The 16170-nt window shown below is 56.5% G+C and overlaps 2 protein-coding genes across 2 annotated transcripts; both read left to right on the top strand.

Annotated features, from left to right (window-relative positions):
* Positions 1–525: 525 nt before the first annotated feature.
* Positions 526–2103, top strand: ssh4 (the record flags this gene model as incomplete). The annotated part of the gene is made up of 3 exons (XM_032033591.1): positions 526–781; positions 838–1143; positions 1199–2103. 3 exons carry the CDS (start codon positions 526–528, stop codon positions 2101–2103), a joined length of 1467 nt encoding a protein of 488 aa, XP_031893447.1.
* A 9791-nt stretch (positions 2104–11894) lies between these two features.
* Positions 11895–12242, top strand: CGGC5_v005231 (uncharacterized protein; the record flags this gene model as incomplete). The annotated part of the gene is made up of 1 exon (XM_032033580.1): positions 11895–12242. The coding sequence occupies one exon, from the start codon at positions 11895–11897 to the stop codon at positions 12240–12242; it is 348 nt and encodes a 115-aa protein (XP_031893446.1).
* Positions 12243–16170: the final 3928 nt, after the last annotated feature.

Genomic DNA, 16170 nt, shown 5'->3' with positions numbered 1-16170 from the left:
TGGGACAGTCGGAGCCTGTGTACCACCACCACTACCTGCCGCCTACCTATCCGTACCTTAGACCTACCACCACCGCCAGCCATCTGCACTGCATTGCACTGCACTGCACTGCTCTGCTGCACGCACCGCTCTCAAGGTGCCCTGCTGTTAGCGGCACGCAACCGCCCAACAACGACCTCCACCACCACCACCGCCGCCGCGGCGACATCGACGACCAGCTCGTCTGACCCAACCTACCTCACCTAGCCACTTCGATCCCGATTCAATCCGCATCTCTCCCTCTCCTTCGCCTTCGCTTTCAACCCTTGCGTCCGTCGACGTCGACTTTCCTTCCCTTCTCACGCCACCTGTTTGTTATCGCGCCTTCTCTTCCTCTTCGCACCCGCCAGCCGAGTCCATCCCCCCGAATGCTGCTTTCGCGGCGGTGACGCCAGCCGTCCCTCCTCTCGATCGACCGATTCCAATCCCTCACCCGACCAACCGACCGACCGGATTGACTCGACGACCGCCGCCCGCCTGCCCGTCATGGCTCCGACAACACCGTCGTCGGCCCTTAATGGCGTCGTCATCGGGCTGCTGTCCTCCTTTGGCTCCGCCGTCCTTATCGCCGTCATCTTCCTCGTCATCTACTTTTTCAGATACACAGCCAGCGGTCGCATCTTTCTCGATCGCATCGGACGCCCCGGCGAGTACGACGATGAGCAGGCCTTTGCCAGGGAAGAGGCCGAGGCCCTCGAGTCCATGGACGACATGCAGCGGACCGAGTATTTGAGAGCAAAGGGTAATTACCCAACACCTGCCGCGCCATCCGCAGACAGACCACTGACCAGCCAGCAGCATTCATTAACGCGAACCCGCCCGACTCCGTCCAGACAGACATTTCGCTGTCTCAGTACCTCGCCATCCAAGAAAAGGGCGTCTCCGCCTGGGAGTTTGAGCCCGAGCTCGAAATCGCCAATTGCTTCGTCGAGGCCCGCACCGAGATTGAGTTCTTCGACTCCGAATGCACCGTCATGAGCAACCTGCCCGTCCCGAAGCAGAACGAAGTCTACTACTGGGAGGCCAAGATTTACGACAAGCCCGAAAACACATTGATCAGCATCGGCATGGCCACCAAGCCGTACCCGTTGTTCAGATTACCCGGTACGCCTGACCCGTCCCTGCTCCTCCGCCTCTCCCGCACGCACTAACTGTCTAGGCTTCCACAAACACTCCGCCGCATATCTGTCGACGGGCCAGCGCCGTTGCAACCAGCCCTTCAACGCGACGCCCTACGCACCGCAGTACGTCCAGGGCGACGTCATTGGCGTCGGCTACCGCCCGCGGACGGGCACCATTTTCTTCACCCGCAACGGTAAGAAACTGGAGGACGTCGTTCACGGCGTAAAGTCGCAAAACTTCTTCCCCGCCGTCGGCGCCAACGGCCCCTGCATCATCCACGTAAACTTTGGCCAGGCCGGCTTCGTCTTCATCGAGGCCAACGTCAAGAAGTGGGGCCTCGCCCCCATGACCGGCAGCCTCGCGCCGCCTCCGCCGTACGGCTCCGAGCAGGGCGACATCCTGCTCGAGGCCGGGCGCAAGGACGGCTACACGGGCAGCATTACGCAGCAGCGGGGGCACACGCAGTCGCAGTCGTACTCGCAGAGTGGACTGGGTCCTCAGCATGGACGCACAAGGAGCGGAAACTTCAGAGTACTACCACCGAGGAGCCCCGGTCCCGTGAGAAGCCCGACTGACATCTCCCTGACACACTTCGTGCCCAACGATGAGGGCGGCGAGCCGAGCGGCAGCAACCCCGGGCACGAAGGGGAAAGCGTCGTAGGGCTTGGGCTTCAAGACGCCCTGAATCCTCCCCCCGAGTACACGAGTCCTGATTCCTCGGAGGCCGGAAGCCGCCGGAACAGCACGGACAGCGAGAACACGCCCCTCATCCGCGTGCTCAACCGGAGCCGTGGCGCGACGGTAGCGGCGGCGGCGGGCCCTTCGCACCCCCCGATACCCAGCTACACCGACGCGGTGCGCGCCGGCGCCGGGCGGGAGGGGAACAGCACTCCACGGCCCAGCCGGCACGGCAACCGGTCGAGGTCGCAGAGCGCGCAATGAAATTTTTTAGTCTGCTGGGCAGGACGATGTGATACCAAAAACACCCCCCGAAGCATTACGAGCCCAGGCGGCAACCGAGCCTGCGGCCGTTGCCGGGGCACGGAGTTTGTAAGCGGTTCCAGGCCGTGATAATGTGTGGTTCGGACACTGCCGAGCCTGGCGATCTTGGAGTTTGGCATTTTGGAATAGAATGGGACGCTGCGTGTGGCCTTTTTTTCTTCTTTTTACTGCGCGCGTTGGAAGGGAAATACTGGGAAAGGGAGGGGAGGGACTTTTTAAGGAGGTTGGTCCGGCCGCGAGCGTCATGATACCTCTGGACCTAACCCGCATCGAATTGACGCATCTACTCTCTTTTGTTCAGACTGGTGCGTTTGCTCCCACCTTCTGTTCCGCTCCGATTGTATGAAAGAACCAAAAAGTAGGCGTCGAAAGTCTGCAGCCAAGGCGTGTGGACTATGTACACAGATATCTGTATCAATATACCAGTGCGGTCTGTCATTACGTGGTGTGTGTCGCTGGGGCTTGGTGAGGTTGGGTTGCACGACAGCTTATTGGTGTTGAAGAACAGCGGGGGGTTCGAGGGGAAGCTACGGTACGCAGACGAGTAAGCTTACATGCCCACCCTCCCGACTTGACTCACGAGACCGGTCTTCAACCAACGATGACGTAGCGAGTGCGCATGCAACTTGGGGCCTAGGGAGGGTGAGTCGAAATCAAGTGAATTCTGGCCATCAATGGAGGAATGCGGTTGTTCAGACATGGAACGAAGTTGAGTACAGACGTCAGCATGAGCGGATCAACATGTGGTCTAGAGTTAGGCGATGAGAGAACCTGGTTTGGTCGTTTTGCTTGGTTTTTATGCGTTTACTCCGAGGACCTAGGAGCTGGCCATGGCAGTGGGTGGGACGAGTTGCAAAGTTATCCGACCGCAAACTGGACTTCGCGGAGGTTCAGGCCAGATTCAATGATTCTTGAGTGAAACCAATGTTGTTGACGGGCAGTTGAGTTTGACTTTTACAGGAGTGTAATTGTCTCTTTTGAACGTCAAGGAAGCCTGGATATCATACTGGTGAATGAAACATAACAATGCCAAAGGCAGCAGTGTCCTCCTTCGGTTCCTTGTGAATTCCCTTACTAGATGAGCTATGAAATTTCCACAACGTCCCCTTCTCAGTAGAGCACAGTCAGTCGGTTATATGAGGGTATGTTGAGAAAGTTTCGTAGCTCATCTAAGAAAAGGTTACATGGCAGGGTTAACGCAATAAGCTGTCAGGCTGCGTGGACATGCGTGTATATATAATGAGCCTCTTATACTCCCTTTCTGTTGTTATTTTCGTAAATGAACTTCATCACATAGAGCCTTATCAATTCATCAGCCCATGTCCATGAAATGCGGTGGATCTATCAATTGAGTGAGTTTGTGCACTCCACATCTGAAGCGACAACGAGAACGAAAACGACAACTCGGGGGACTTCGGGTTCCCTGAAAGCCACGACTCGACAACCGTTCAAAGGGGATGAGATGCATTTGCTTTGCGATCTGGGGACAGCCAAAGATCATCTATGTGCTCAGTTGATGGCACATGTATTATCATGTATGCCCTTGAATACGTTTCCCGCTATTGTGAAAGCCTGGGTGGACTCGAAACTTGCTCATCATACCCGTCATGTATCCTTCTCATCCCTTGGTAACACGATCAGCTACGGGCGGTGGTTGTATGCCAGCCGCCCGGTGTCGTGAGGCTATCGGCGGACAACCTACTGTATGTGGCTTTTGGAACCCTCTGGTCCTGCCTGGCAGACAACCAGCTAGGCGTAACCTCTCTGAGCATGATGGTGGACCTATTAGCTTGGTTGAGTTTCATCAGGCCACCGTGCGGATGGGTGCCGAGAGTGCGATGAGTGCCGAGGCATTACCCGCGCGGCAATCTCTTGTCGAGATATCAAGCTGTTGCGGGCTTGTTGGGCTGCGCCTCTGAATGTCATCGAGATGTTCGCATTGGCGCAAGGCAACCTGTGAACCTCTATGAGCGCTGCCATCAGAATGCTGCCATGGCGCACCATATCATCCAAGCGGGAACGAACTCAAAGTTGCCTCGTGGGTTGCTCAAGCCAAACTCAACGTGGGAGACGCCCCGAAGTAACGTCTGCCGGAAGGTTCAGTTCTCTCGGTCAACTGCTCTTGTAGACGCCTCGAGCCGCCCTGCATTCGGTGTGGGCTGGCTTTCCCGGCGTACTTTATCAATCCTGAGGCCGGAAGTCGCTGGCATGCCAGTCATTTTGGGGGTTAGATGTGCCCCCATGCCTCTGTGTCCCTGGTCTGTCGTTCTTTTGAAAATCAAAAACGAGGTATCGGATAACGCACCGTGACTTGTTCCAACGAGACATGACCTGCCAGCGCCGTAAGCAGCCCTCATGCGTATGCAACGCCTGTTGCTATTGTATCGGGTAGGGGAGACCTCCATCCATACCTCAGGGCCAATATTGGCCGCCTCCCGTCTGCTACCGCAATATTTGCCGCTGTGCCATGCTCCATAGCCTCCTACCATGGATGATGAGATATCAATATTGAACTGAGTCAATCGGCATCTTAAAGCGACGACACTTCGCGAACTTCCATATGATAATGAAAGAATAGCGGCCCTGGAGCCGAATCGTTGGGATATGGACTTCTTGATCAATATCGTGCATAGAAGCAAATACATTGTCAGCAGTTTATCCATAATCACGTACGAAGAAGACCAAGGTTCGTTGGTTTCTGCGGTCAGTCTAGTTGTTGAACCTTGGTCATGATCCTCGGAGACGACGGTAAGGCAGCGATCCAGCCAGGGCACATCGAGATTCCTGCCTGAAGCCTCCTTATTGTGCTCCTCGCCCAGTGTGTCTTTAGAGAAGCCAGCCGGTCAAAGCCAGGCCACGCCGCTACTGCCCATGTTCGAAGACTCTGTCGCCTAAACACATGCATGGTGCCTCAGATCCAGAGCCGGTCAACTGGACGCAAGTTTTGGGTAAGTGGACTGCGTGTTGCGTTGATCTGGCTTGCTCCATCGGCTGCAGTCAATGATACTGCCCGCTGCGGTGCTTTCAGCTACATTTGAACCGAGTTTGAAGTGCAAAGAGCTCGAGTAGCTTCGGTGAGCTCGCAGCTGTATTTCTTGCTAGTCCTGCATATGTCTGTGAAATATGTCTGCAGCACGCGTCCCCTAACAGTTGCGAAAGTGCGTATGCAACGACGACTCAGAGTTTCATCCAGCCTTGCTAAGATTGAGACTAAGTAAACCTCTTCAAAAGATTCGACAAGTTGTTGACAGTACTTGAGGAAGTTGTAGACGGTACTTGTCAGAAGAGTCGAGCTATGCCTGGTTGGTTCCCTGAGTCTTTGGGCGCTTTGAGTTTCAGCGCAACAAGTCTTTTCCATCTGCAAGTTGATTGACTATTGAAAGCAATTGACCTTAGTTGCTATTCCGAATAGCCAAAATATTTTCCTGCGAGTCGCTGTCCAGAGCCTATTTTTCTGATCGTGAGGTTGGCTTGAAATCGACAAGCCGCAATAACTATTCGGCATTCATGCTGAACATGCTGCATGCAGTCCTTGGAAGTTGCACAGATAATCATAACCTGCACCTAAAGAAGCTCTCCCACAGGAAAGTTGAAACCTGAAAGAAAAGAGAAACTTCATTTACAAAAGAAAATGTAAAAAATAACCGCTCAAGGCCTGGTGGGTTTTAACCACTAAATCTCCCCGAGGTGGGCTCGAACCACCAACCTCCAGATTAACAGTCTGACGCGCTAGCCAATTGTGCCATCGGGGATTTGAGCTGTTGTTGAAGAGTGCCAAACTTTGCGTACCTATCAACCGCACCCACCACCCAGCGGGCCCACGACGGGGTACTCGGGGCCGAACAAGCACAACGTCCGACGAACAAGAGCAAGTTGAAACTTAGTTCCAGCCCAAGAACCTCAAGCCTCCAAACGGAACGCTGATCTCAATTTCACTTCTTTTGGCACTTTAGTTTGACAGGCGGGCGGGCAGGCAAGACGCACGCTTCGCCTGCCGGAATGGCTTCTGACCGCCCACGACGCTGACTGTCATTACAGATCCTCCTCGCCTCATGTGGTTCTCGAAAGCGAGAGCGCTGACTGAAAACTGTATTTCCGCTGCGACGGAATTCCGCGGGAGCTAGGGCTGCCCCTCTCCCCCTTTTGCCGCTCTACAGTCATCAGCGTCGAACGAGTACTGCATTGCAAACAACGTCAGCCACGCCGGGCGGCGGCAATTTCACATAGACTTTTTTCTTCATCATTCTTTCTCTGCTCAATTAATTGCAATTACGCCAGCCCCTGGATCTCGGCGTTTGCGTCCGAAAAGAATGACGGACGGTCCATGTCTGACAATCCCAAATCCTGCTATCCCGCGCGATTCAGATTTCAGATTCAGCCCTCTCGCGATCCGGGGCACGAGCGCCAAGGGCTGGAAGCGCGTTCAATCCGATGTCGACGACGGGAGACCCCCGCGTCCATCCGCGTCTAGATCCATCCCGCCGGGTTCATGGCCCCTTTGCCGCCGCCCGCGTTTCCGCAGCAGGCCAGGAAGAATAACGGGATGCGCCGGGGCCGTGTGTCATCGTCGGCGAAGCCTTACAGCCTCCCCTCTGTCTCGATGGATGATGCCAGTGCTGTTTGCTGACCCGGACTCTCGGATGCGGTCGGTCAACTGACTCGGGGTCACCTCGAAGAAGAATGGGGTGTGTTGTTTATGCGCGCGTGGGCAACGACATCCCGCCCATCAGAGTAGAGCGTCTCAGGACACAAAGTTTACCACTTGTCCGATAGTTTGGCACAAACTGGCAAGACTTGTGGCGGTGTCAACAACATGGTTGGTGCGGTTGACAGAAGATGGCCTTAGTTATGCGCCACACCGCAACGCCGTTGGCAAGCCTCATCACCAGGCAGGTGTGTGTTGCCCGTCTTTGATATGACGGAGGGGGATCATGCCATCCCACCCACCCACACATACTTTGGCAGTACAACACACACCCCCATTTTGGCGATGGAAATAGCACTGGATCTGAATCTTGAGTTGGCATGTCCCGGCATCGTCGACGGGGAAGCATAACGACCCTCTAACAGTGCGCTTCTCCTGAACAGGCGAGCCGCGAGAACGCGCGAGAGGTGTTCACGCCACTGCGGATTCTCACCGGGCTGTCCGTCACGCCCATCAAACACTAGCGAGAGTTCTGGAGACGGCACGACAGGCCCGCGGTGGCAAACGGTTGGTCCCTATCGGCGGAACTTTAACTGCATCAAGCTCTGGGCACGTCGAATCAGGGCATAGGGCTCGGTTTAGGCACCGGTCCGAGATGCTGGAAATTGTGTATCCCTCTGTGAATTACACCCGACGGGGTTCCGCTGCGGTGACAGCGTGACGTGCGTTGAGCAGGCCCAATGTCGGTATTCTCAGACGTCTGGCAGCGGCACGTCGCGAGCTGAGAGATCACGATCAATTTTGATCATCACCGAGGGACGGCTTCCACCACCAGTCTGGGCAGGCAGAGAGAAGATCCGTACTTTATCGGAGACGGGCCATGCATTTCAAGGATCGGGCTTTTGAACTCGTCTCACCATATGGCTTCACCCGTCTGCCGTCGCAATCATGATGAACGATGATCTCGCCAATCTTGGGCTCGGGGCATGCAGAACTCGCAGCTGTGGATGCTAGCGCGCAGCAGCAGACACACACCGCACACACACGGCCGGCGAGCGGTGGACGAGGCGTGCTGAAGAGTTTGAGCGCTGAACGCTCTGCCTGCCTCTCAGCTCTCCTCCCAGTGTTGGACATCTGTGGCACTGCAGCGGCGGTACAACGTTGCTGATGATCTAGAGTCTTGGGTGCAAGAAGCCGCCGCGAGATCGGGCTAAGCGTTCCGGTCGGGACGCAGAGACCCAAAGGGGGACAAGGCAGGGTAACAAAAAAGGGGGGGGTTCACTGGGCGCTGGTCTGTCGCAGGACGATTGGCGGATGGCGGATGCCGTGACAAGCTGCTGCTGCTCTCGAGGAGGTGCAGATGGGAATGTCGTCCGACAAAAACATCAGGAACTTTTTTTTGCGCGCGGCGAAGATCTTGGAACCGGAAGCAGGGGCCCCCCTTGAAGTCGAGCACGGAGCGACTTTACGCTGCTCGCAGAGCCAACAGAGAGCCCGCCTTAGCTGCCCAGCACGTGGAGGCAACAGGGTGACGGCGGGCAGGGCAACCCCCGACTAGTGCGTGTTGGGGAGAGGGAGTTGGCGTCCAGCAGCAGAAGGGCGAGGGTGGGAGGCTCGAGGCGAGAGACGGGTGTGTCGATGGCCGCGGAGTGCGCCTGTCCTGCGATAGCCCATGGAGCCGGTGGGTAACGGAAAAGCAGACGGCGTGAGGTTTAGTTGCGGCGAGTAGAGTGTCGATGATGAGGGATAATATGGCCCGGCAGGGTCGAGTCAGAGAGACACAGCGTCGATCCAAGCCGGATCATATCATAACAGACGTTGAGGTGTAAAATCAAGGCAAATTTAGGCGCCAAGCGGTGGGCGTGGTTCGTTGGCCGTTCCACGAGGGCAGCAGCTGGTGGCCATTAGCTCGCAGCACTTGTCATGTCGTGAACTGTGCAAGCCCTAGTCACGGGTCAGTATCGAAAGCTTCTGCGAATGGTCGTCGAGAAGGTGGCCGGCTTTCTTAGCCTCTGTCTCGCAGCGCACAGGATGCATGCAGGCAGCCGATGATGTTGGCTCCAGCGAGAGCGGTCGTCGAGGGAAGGGAGGGAGGGGGCTGGAGGAGGAGTTCGCATAGCTGCGCGAGGCCGAGGTTAACGACATGATAGTGCCCAGGGAATGGGGATAAGGACGAGGATGGGCGGTCGGGGGGTCGACGGCCCACGGAGACAAGTGGGCTGGAGACATCGGGGTGTCCATCAGCGGATCCAACGTCGAGGTCGCGGATTCAAACGGCGATGACCTCCGAGGCGTCGACAAAAGCTGTCACATGGGCCGGGGCTTGGCAACGGCGCCCGGGGGTTGGGAGCAGCAGATGGAGCTGGATGAAGAGGCGAGATGGAGATGGATCATGAAAGAAGGGTGGTGGAGTGAGCGGCGTTGAGAGAGAGAACTGTGAGAGAGGAGGTTGACGGTGGATCTCGGATTCGGTCCCCACGACTACCGGAGATGTGTTGGTATCCGTAGCCTGGGCCTAGCATCGTGAGCCTTGTCTGGTTGATTACTTACCTAGTTACCTCCCTGGGTAGTAGGTATCCGTCCGGATGTGTTGTCGGCTTGGACGTTGTCAAGCACCAAGGCTTGCTCTGAAGAGCATGACATCGCTTCTCCCTTCCCAAGTGAGGTTGCAGTTGGCGTTGCTTGGTTTCCGGCACGTCAAAAAAGGGACTGGTCACTGGACAGAGGCTGGAAAGAGAAGGTTAAGCGCAGCTTCCCATCTGGCGCCAGACCGAGCCAGGTAAGGGCTGTGAGGTAAAAAAGCAGCCAGCAGGTGGCAGGTGCGGCAGGTGCACTCGACTCTCACCTGTTCCTGCCCGGGGACCCATCGCCGACCGGCCACTACTGGCTAGCCCGTCCCAATGAGGCAACCGGGGTGCTTCTAATAATAGCCCAAGACAGGCAGCCATGACCGGGGTGCACCTTCGGTAGAAGCCAATCAGGGGTCGGCAGCTTTCCGCTTATTGCCATGCACAAAGTATCCATACGTTTTTTTTTTTCGAAGGAAAAAGAAGGGAAGCTGGGGCTCGGCAAATCGGCTTTATCCTACCTACCTTAGCTACCGCTACCTGGACCTACCTGCCTTAGGTACAGAATAGGGAACAAAACAAAACCCTTAGGTAAGGTGCCTGCTCCGTGCCTACTCAGGCAGGGAGGAACCTACCTACCTTACTACGCAGTATGTACCTTCCCACGCTGGGGACGGGCGGAACTAACCACCTTTGGGCCTGCGGCACCAGTCGAGGTGCAGTCTGCAGTGGTCACTGGTCACTGGTCGCTGCGCTGGTAGGAAGGACACAACCTTCTTGGTACGTTACCTTTCCATCTTGGAGTCCAACTTGGACGAATGAGGCCAAGACCCGGGCGACGGGCAGCCATCTTTTGTTCGTCTACCCTTACAGACAGACACTGACATCCAGCACGCAGCCCTTTCCCCCGCGGCTCATTAGCGTCCGGCCCACGACCTATGATTCCATCTTCAACCCGCATGTCAAAGAACCAAAGACCAGACGTCATGATGGGACGATGGGCCAAGCGAATCTTACCTAACACCAGCGCCAAACCACCGACCTCTGCCGTGCCTCGGCGTTGATTTTGGCTCCTCGGCTTCGCTTCGCTTCGCTTCTGCTGCTAGTCAGTGGTGTGGGCTTCACGTTTCTTGGGCCTGGTCTTGGGTCTTGGTCCTGGTCTTGGTGGTGGTGGCTGGTGACTGCTAACAAACAATGGCCCAGGTAACGGCGCAGAAGCATATCTGTCGAGGCGACAGGAGTGGCCGCCGCCGCCGGCACCATCGCCCTGGGCTTCATGTCGATACCTTATGCACAACATCTCGGACAACCTGGAAAGGTACCGAACAAATGCTGTACCGACTGGTACCAACGGCAGAAGGAAAAAAAAAGTCAATTCTTTCGACAGGTACTCGTGGAACAGGCCAACAACCAACCGCCGCCCATCACCGTCACCCGCACCGCAAACCGACCACTCAGGACGTTGATACGGCCCCCCGTCGCTGGTCTCCCTCTCCATTCCTTCGCTCCGCCAAGCGGTGGAACTCCGACGCCTCCCCTGCCGATTGTGCCCGGTGTGCCGTCAAAAGCGCGGTGGAGATGGACGGCCCTGCATTTCACAGTGTTTCCAGAAGCCCAGCGCCCCAGACGACGGGACAGCACGCCTGCCACCTGCCACCAATTTGCACCATAATTTGTCCATAACCCGCCGCTTGCGGTTGCGCTTGCGGGACCTAGCGAAATTCGCACAGCTCGCTTGCCAACTTTTCCCATGAGGCCATTGATTGGTGCTTCATGCTGCCAGTCTCATGGGTCGTGGACCCGGCCGGCAGGGAGAGCGACGAGGTTAGCCCTCCAGTTCTCTCGGCCGATTGGACACTGACACGGTCACTGACACTTGACAAAGATCAAAAATCCCCAGGGCTGTCAAAACATGCCTCCCCCTGCTTTGTCCAGCAGCGGATAAACTACCTCATCAGCAAAAGTGCGCGCAGAGTTGCATCTTCTCCGCACCGAGAATTATTCTCGACGCGGAGCAAACCTTGGAGACCCCTGGCAACGAGCACAGAGCAGCTCCTGGGCTCTCCCCCCAACCGTACGAGGCGGGAAAAAATACCCAGCATCTCGAGGTCATGCGCCATACCAGGCAAATCATCTTGGCCCGCCTGCCGATTAGCAACGCTTGAGGCTTGCAACCTGCATGCTCATGCGTCCGTCTGTGACTCTGCTGCTGCATCTGTGGCTGATCACTCCATGTCCAATCTGCGTTATCGTCGACACTGCGGTAGCTCGATAATTTACTTTTCACCGCCTCCAGCCCGTCAGTTGTCTATCGACTCCCGCGCCATGTCATGTCGTCGGCAACCGACCTGCTGTGCTTCGCCTGGAGACAAGATGAACCCGAGACTCCGTTAGTTCGTGGCGAATGAAGTAACCCACAGACCTGAGGACGAGCCTCGCGTGCTCCGGTAGCCGCACCAGAGCGCCCACGGAATGATGGGCCAAACCACAAAAAGAGTGGGAAAATACCTGTGCGCGAGATGGTCGATGGCGACGGCCACGGTGACGGCAACAGAGACGGCGCCGCGCGCGTATGGATTGTCGGGCAGATCTCTCTCACCTGGGACCCCCATGCCCTCCTCACCGCGTTCGGCGGCGGCGGCTCCCTCGCACAACGTTCAACGTACATATGCGGGTCAATGATGCGCACAGGGTTTCCCTTTTGCCCAGTCGCCAGCGCAGCCAATGGCCGTCGCGCCTTCAGCATAGCTCGCAGCGATCAGCCCGCGCTGAGAAATTTCTACCAGTTCGCCGTGACGGCCGAGGTGGAGACATGTCAGATCAGCTATCTGCAGGCCCGATTTCGGTTTGAACCCGTCGCCCTTTAGTTGAGACTTTGACACGTTCTAAGCGTGGGCAGCTCTCTCGCGCCCAAATCAAAGCACCGGCTACCGTCGATCGGTCAAGACGGAGTGAGCGACGGCGTAGGCAGCAAGCGAGCCGTCTCGCATGACAGCCCAAATGGCAACCGTGCTGGCCCATCAGTAAGATAGAGTATGGAACGTTGCGTTCCCTCAGCCACGGGCGACCGTCTGCGCCGCATGCTCTGTACCGAGAGCGAGAGAAACGAAAAAAAGTTTTGTGGCCCCAGCTTACCATATGCCGTTATCCAAAGTGAGATTGGACCCTGAGAGCCGTCGACGACTTGTCCCGGCGACCGAGGAGACAAGACAAAAGTCCGCGGTGTAATTGACCGAGTTTTCGCAGACAACAGGCAAAGAAGGTTATTTAAGAATAGAAACCCGCCTTGCCCTATCCGGCATGGCGGTGATGACCTCGCATGGATAATGGTTGAGGCAGTCATCTCAGAGAGCCTCAGGCCGCATGCCGTCATTCGCCGGCCAATGGACTGAGACACACAGCGACTTCCATCGAGTCGTCGGGCGAGGAGGGAAAAAGTATCGTGACGCCGTGCTGCTCACAGCCCCGTTTGGGCCGACTGACGCAGACGGGCCGAGTGGTTGATGTCAGAATAATGCACACCTCAGCTCTGTACCGCCGACCTCTGCATGTTCATGCGACGACGACGATGCGTCCGTACTCGTTCCTGAGACGTGCGGTATTCGTACCTGCAACGGCGTGCTCTCGTTCCTGACGGACGTGTTCGTTCCTGCATTGCGGATCAACGACAAGGCTCGACTCGACCTGCTCGAGCTTCGTATCAACAGATGAGGCCGAGGTACAATTTGCCGCAAGGTATGATGAGGACAAAAAAAAGGAGACGGCGCATGTCGACAGATGAGGCTCTCCGCTTGACTCGACCCCTTCTCGGATTCATCAGATAGGGCTGTGGTTTCGACTCCATTCTCCTTGCGATCAACACGCAAGGCTTCTAAACTTGACTCGATTCCACTCGTGATCAACACGTAGGGCTCTCGCCTTGACTCGATTCTGCTCAAGATCTGCAGCAAGATACGCTCTGTTTCCAATATCCCACTCGCCACCTGGGCCCGCTCCCCAGCGCAATAAGGCGTGCCCACTCGCGATACATCGTCGGAATATTATCGTCTCTTCACACCGCTGCGCAGGAAATGACTGGACTCCATGTCAAACATTTCTTGGTGCGCTGTCCATGGCGCCTGGCGTCATGAAAGGCCATCCCTGACAAATTGAACAGGGTCGGCAGGGGACATGTGAGGGCGGTCAGGCACAAAGAGATAGACCTCACGCGGGCCAGAAACAGGCGGCCCTTACGCGCGCTGGACGTCAGTACAGCCACCGCCGCTCAACCGTCAGTCCGCCGGCGGGACGACGTTGATTTGTCGCGCCCGCGCTAGCTCCGTAGCACCGGCTGCCTCGTGGTTTGTGACGGACATCTGAGATGACAATCTGTCGACGGTTCGGGAAGGCTGGCTCTGATGGGCTCCCGCTCGCGTCAGTTGCTTCCCCAGGGCTGGAAAAGAAGCACATGGGTATGGCTGGTACCCCCGGCAGAGAGGCCAAAAATGGACACGAGAAACTGTTGTTTCAGCCAACCAGAATCAGAAAAGAGCCCTGCAACTCCGATCTCCCAGCCCCTTGCAGAATGCTAGGAGGCACGTTCAAACAACACCGACAAGCCAAGAGACCCTTGGAAAAGCAGCGACCCGTTGCTGAACCCAGACACAGGGCAGAATGAGGAGGGAAAACGGGGGGACGGGTTCCAAAGCCCTTCGGAGGAAATGCAACAAGGCAATCCAGGAGAGACAGAGATCCCCCAACAAATTGCTGTCTACTTGAGACGAAAGGCGAAAGCATCGCATCTTGTTTTGCCGGGGTGATGGAATTTAACGTTTTGTGTCTTTGAATTAGCCTTCTCCACCATCCAACCAGCTCTGACTCGCTGCGCGATATGCAACCGCGGACAGGGCAGAGCTGCGCTAATGATGCACCGAGGTGAAAGCTCCAGGTTAGCGGACCACATCGTGAAAGCATTTCGCAAGAGGCCTTCGGACGGAATGGCTATGACAAAGAGCAATAACCTCAAACCTTGGCTCCAAGATCCGACCGGACGGCCCTCCCAAGGTTCGCGGCACGTCGGCTGCCTCCGGGATTCAACTGAAGTGTGTCGGAATTCCTGCCGATGGGGATCTCTCTCTCAGCCTCAGGGGCAAAGAAAAGACTGTACGAATACCGCAGTGCATCTGGACGGACTACGGACAACAGATTGATGCTATTATTGCGGATTACCAGGATGGCACGCGAGTCGGAGAAATAACAGAGGGAGATGACATGCCCCCAACCGTTGCACGGCAAATGGTTGCATGCCGTGTCATTGATTCAAGCAGAGCACAAACCACAAGCTTCTATTGATGGTTTGTTTTGGCAGCGGCAGCAGCAGATCCATACCGTGGACGGTGGATCTTCACAAGAGGTCGGCCGTCAGCCTCCCCTGCAACGACAACCACCCAGGTCCCTGGAGGGAACTTGTGTGAGTGCTGTGGTTCGAAAGCTCGGACGCCACGGGCCATGGACAGAGGCTTGAAACCATGTCTTGAGTGGCCGTCAGGTCCCTCTTCCTGATGTAACCCGGCTGGCAGCGCCGGCCGTTTCTGGTGTCGCGGGTTTGGTCTCGGAGAAGCTCACACACTGGTCGAGTGGGAGAGCTTCGCCTTCAGGACGGTCCCCACTTGCTGGGCTGGCACGCTACGTGCAGCGCGCTCAACTTTTTCATCGCCCGCCGCATCGCATCTCTCTCGCCTTCTTCGGCCTAGCCTGCCACGGGGCAAAGGCCCGCATGAGTGATGGGATGCCCAAGGGGGAGGAAGCGCACGGATGCCCATGATCCATGACCGCATAACGTTCGCTCGTCGTTCTAGTGGGCTGGAAATGGGAACAGGGTCCTTCCTCATCCGGTCGAGATGGGAAAGGTTGGTTTTCTACAGACAGGGGCCAGGGCGGGGCAGCAGCCGAGAGTCGAGAGTCGAGCATCTCAGCTGTTGCGAGAAGCTCAAGGACATGGCATGATGAGAAGTTTTGCAGCTCAACTCTCTTTTCTGTCAGCCACGAGATGGGCGACGACGACGACGACGCGGCTGCGGCCGAGACTCTGGAGTCGTCATCCAAGTTGAGACGATTGCGTGTGCGACTTCGGGAGGATCGAGTTTCCGTCGACACGGTTTGGGCTCATGAATTTTTTGTAATTCTTCCTCAGAGCAGCCAAGGGCTGAGAGAACAGCAGACAGCACCCATGTCGGGAGGCTATTTGTTGGACCCAGTGCTAGGGCCGCCCAGTTGGGGTCATAGGGCGGGCAGCACATCAGCGAGCAAAATATCGGGTGTCGTTGGGAATGGAGAGAGGGACCACTCTCGCTGTGGGCGCACACACGGAGAGAACCGCTTCAAGTGCGGCAATGGGCCAAGATGATGGAACCTTTGTGTAGGGTTCTCTGCATGTCACCACACCAACAGGTGCAGGACGGCCAGGGGCGACAAAGATGAACATGTCCACATGACGATGTCGCTCTCCAGGTTTCCAGGTCCCGGTCGGGCTCTGACCGAATCAACGCCGGGCAGAAAAAAAACAAGAGGTACTCATTTTCAGCCCTCGGGGGGCTAGTCGGATGCAGGCCGAGGCGAGGGGGCGAGCACCGAATGCAATGGATTGTTACTCTGGGCAGTGCTCCCTCGTCGACCTTTGAGAGAGAGCGATAGCTCCCGCCTACTACCTATTTTCATGCTATAGGCCCCGCAACTCTACTGTGTCTTCACCATTACCTAAGGCAAGGCCAAGGAGAAGCGGTGGTCGACCGAACAAGGTCCAATGGAGATGACCTT

This window comes from Colletotrichum fructicola, assembly GCF_000319635.2.
Source record: "Colletotrichum fructicola Nara gc5 chromosome Unknown KSG_Nara_v1_contig03, whole genome shotgun sequence".
In the NCBI taxonomy this organism is placed as follows: domain Eukaryota; kingdom Fungi; phylum Ascomycota; class Sordariomycetes; order Glomerellales; family Glomerellaceae; genus Colletotrichum; species Colletotrichum fructicola.
Note: the sequence above shows the minus strand (reverse complement) of the source record. Positions and strands in the feature narration are given on the sequence as shown.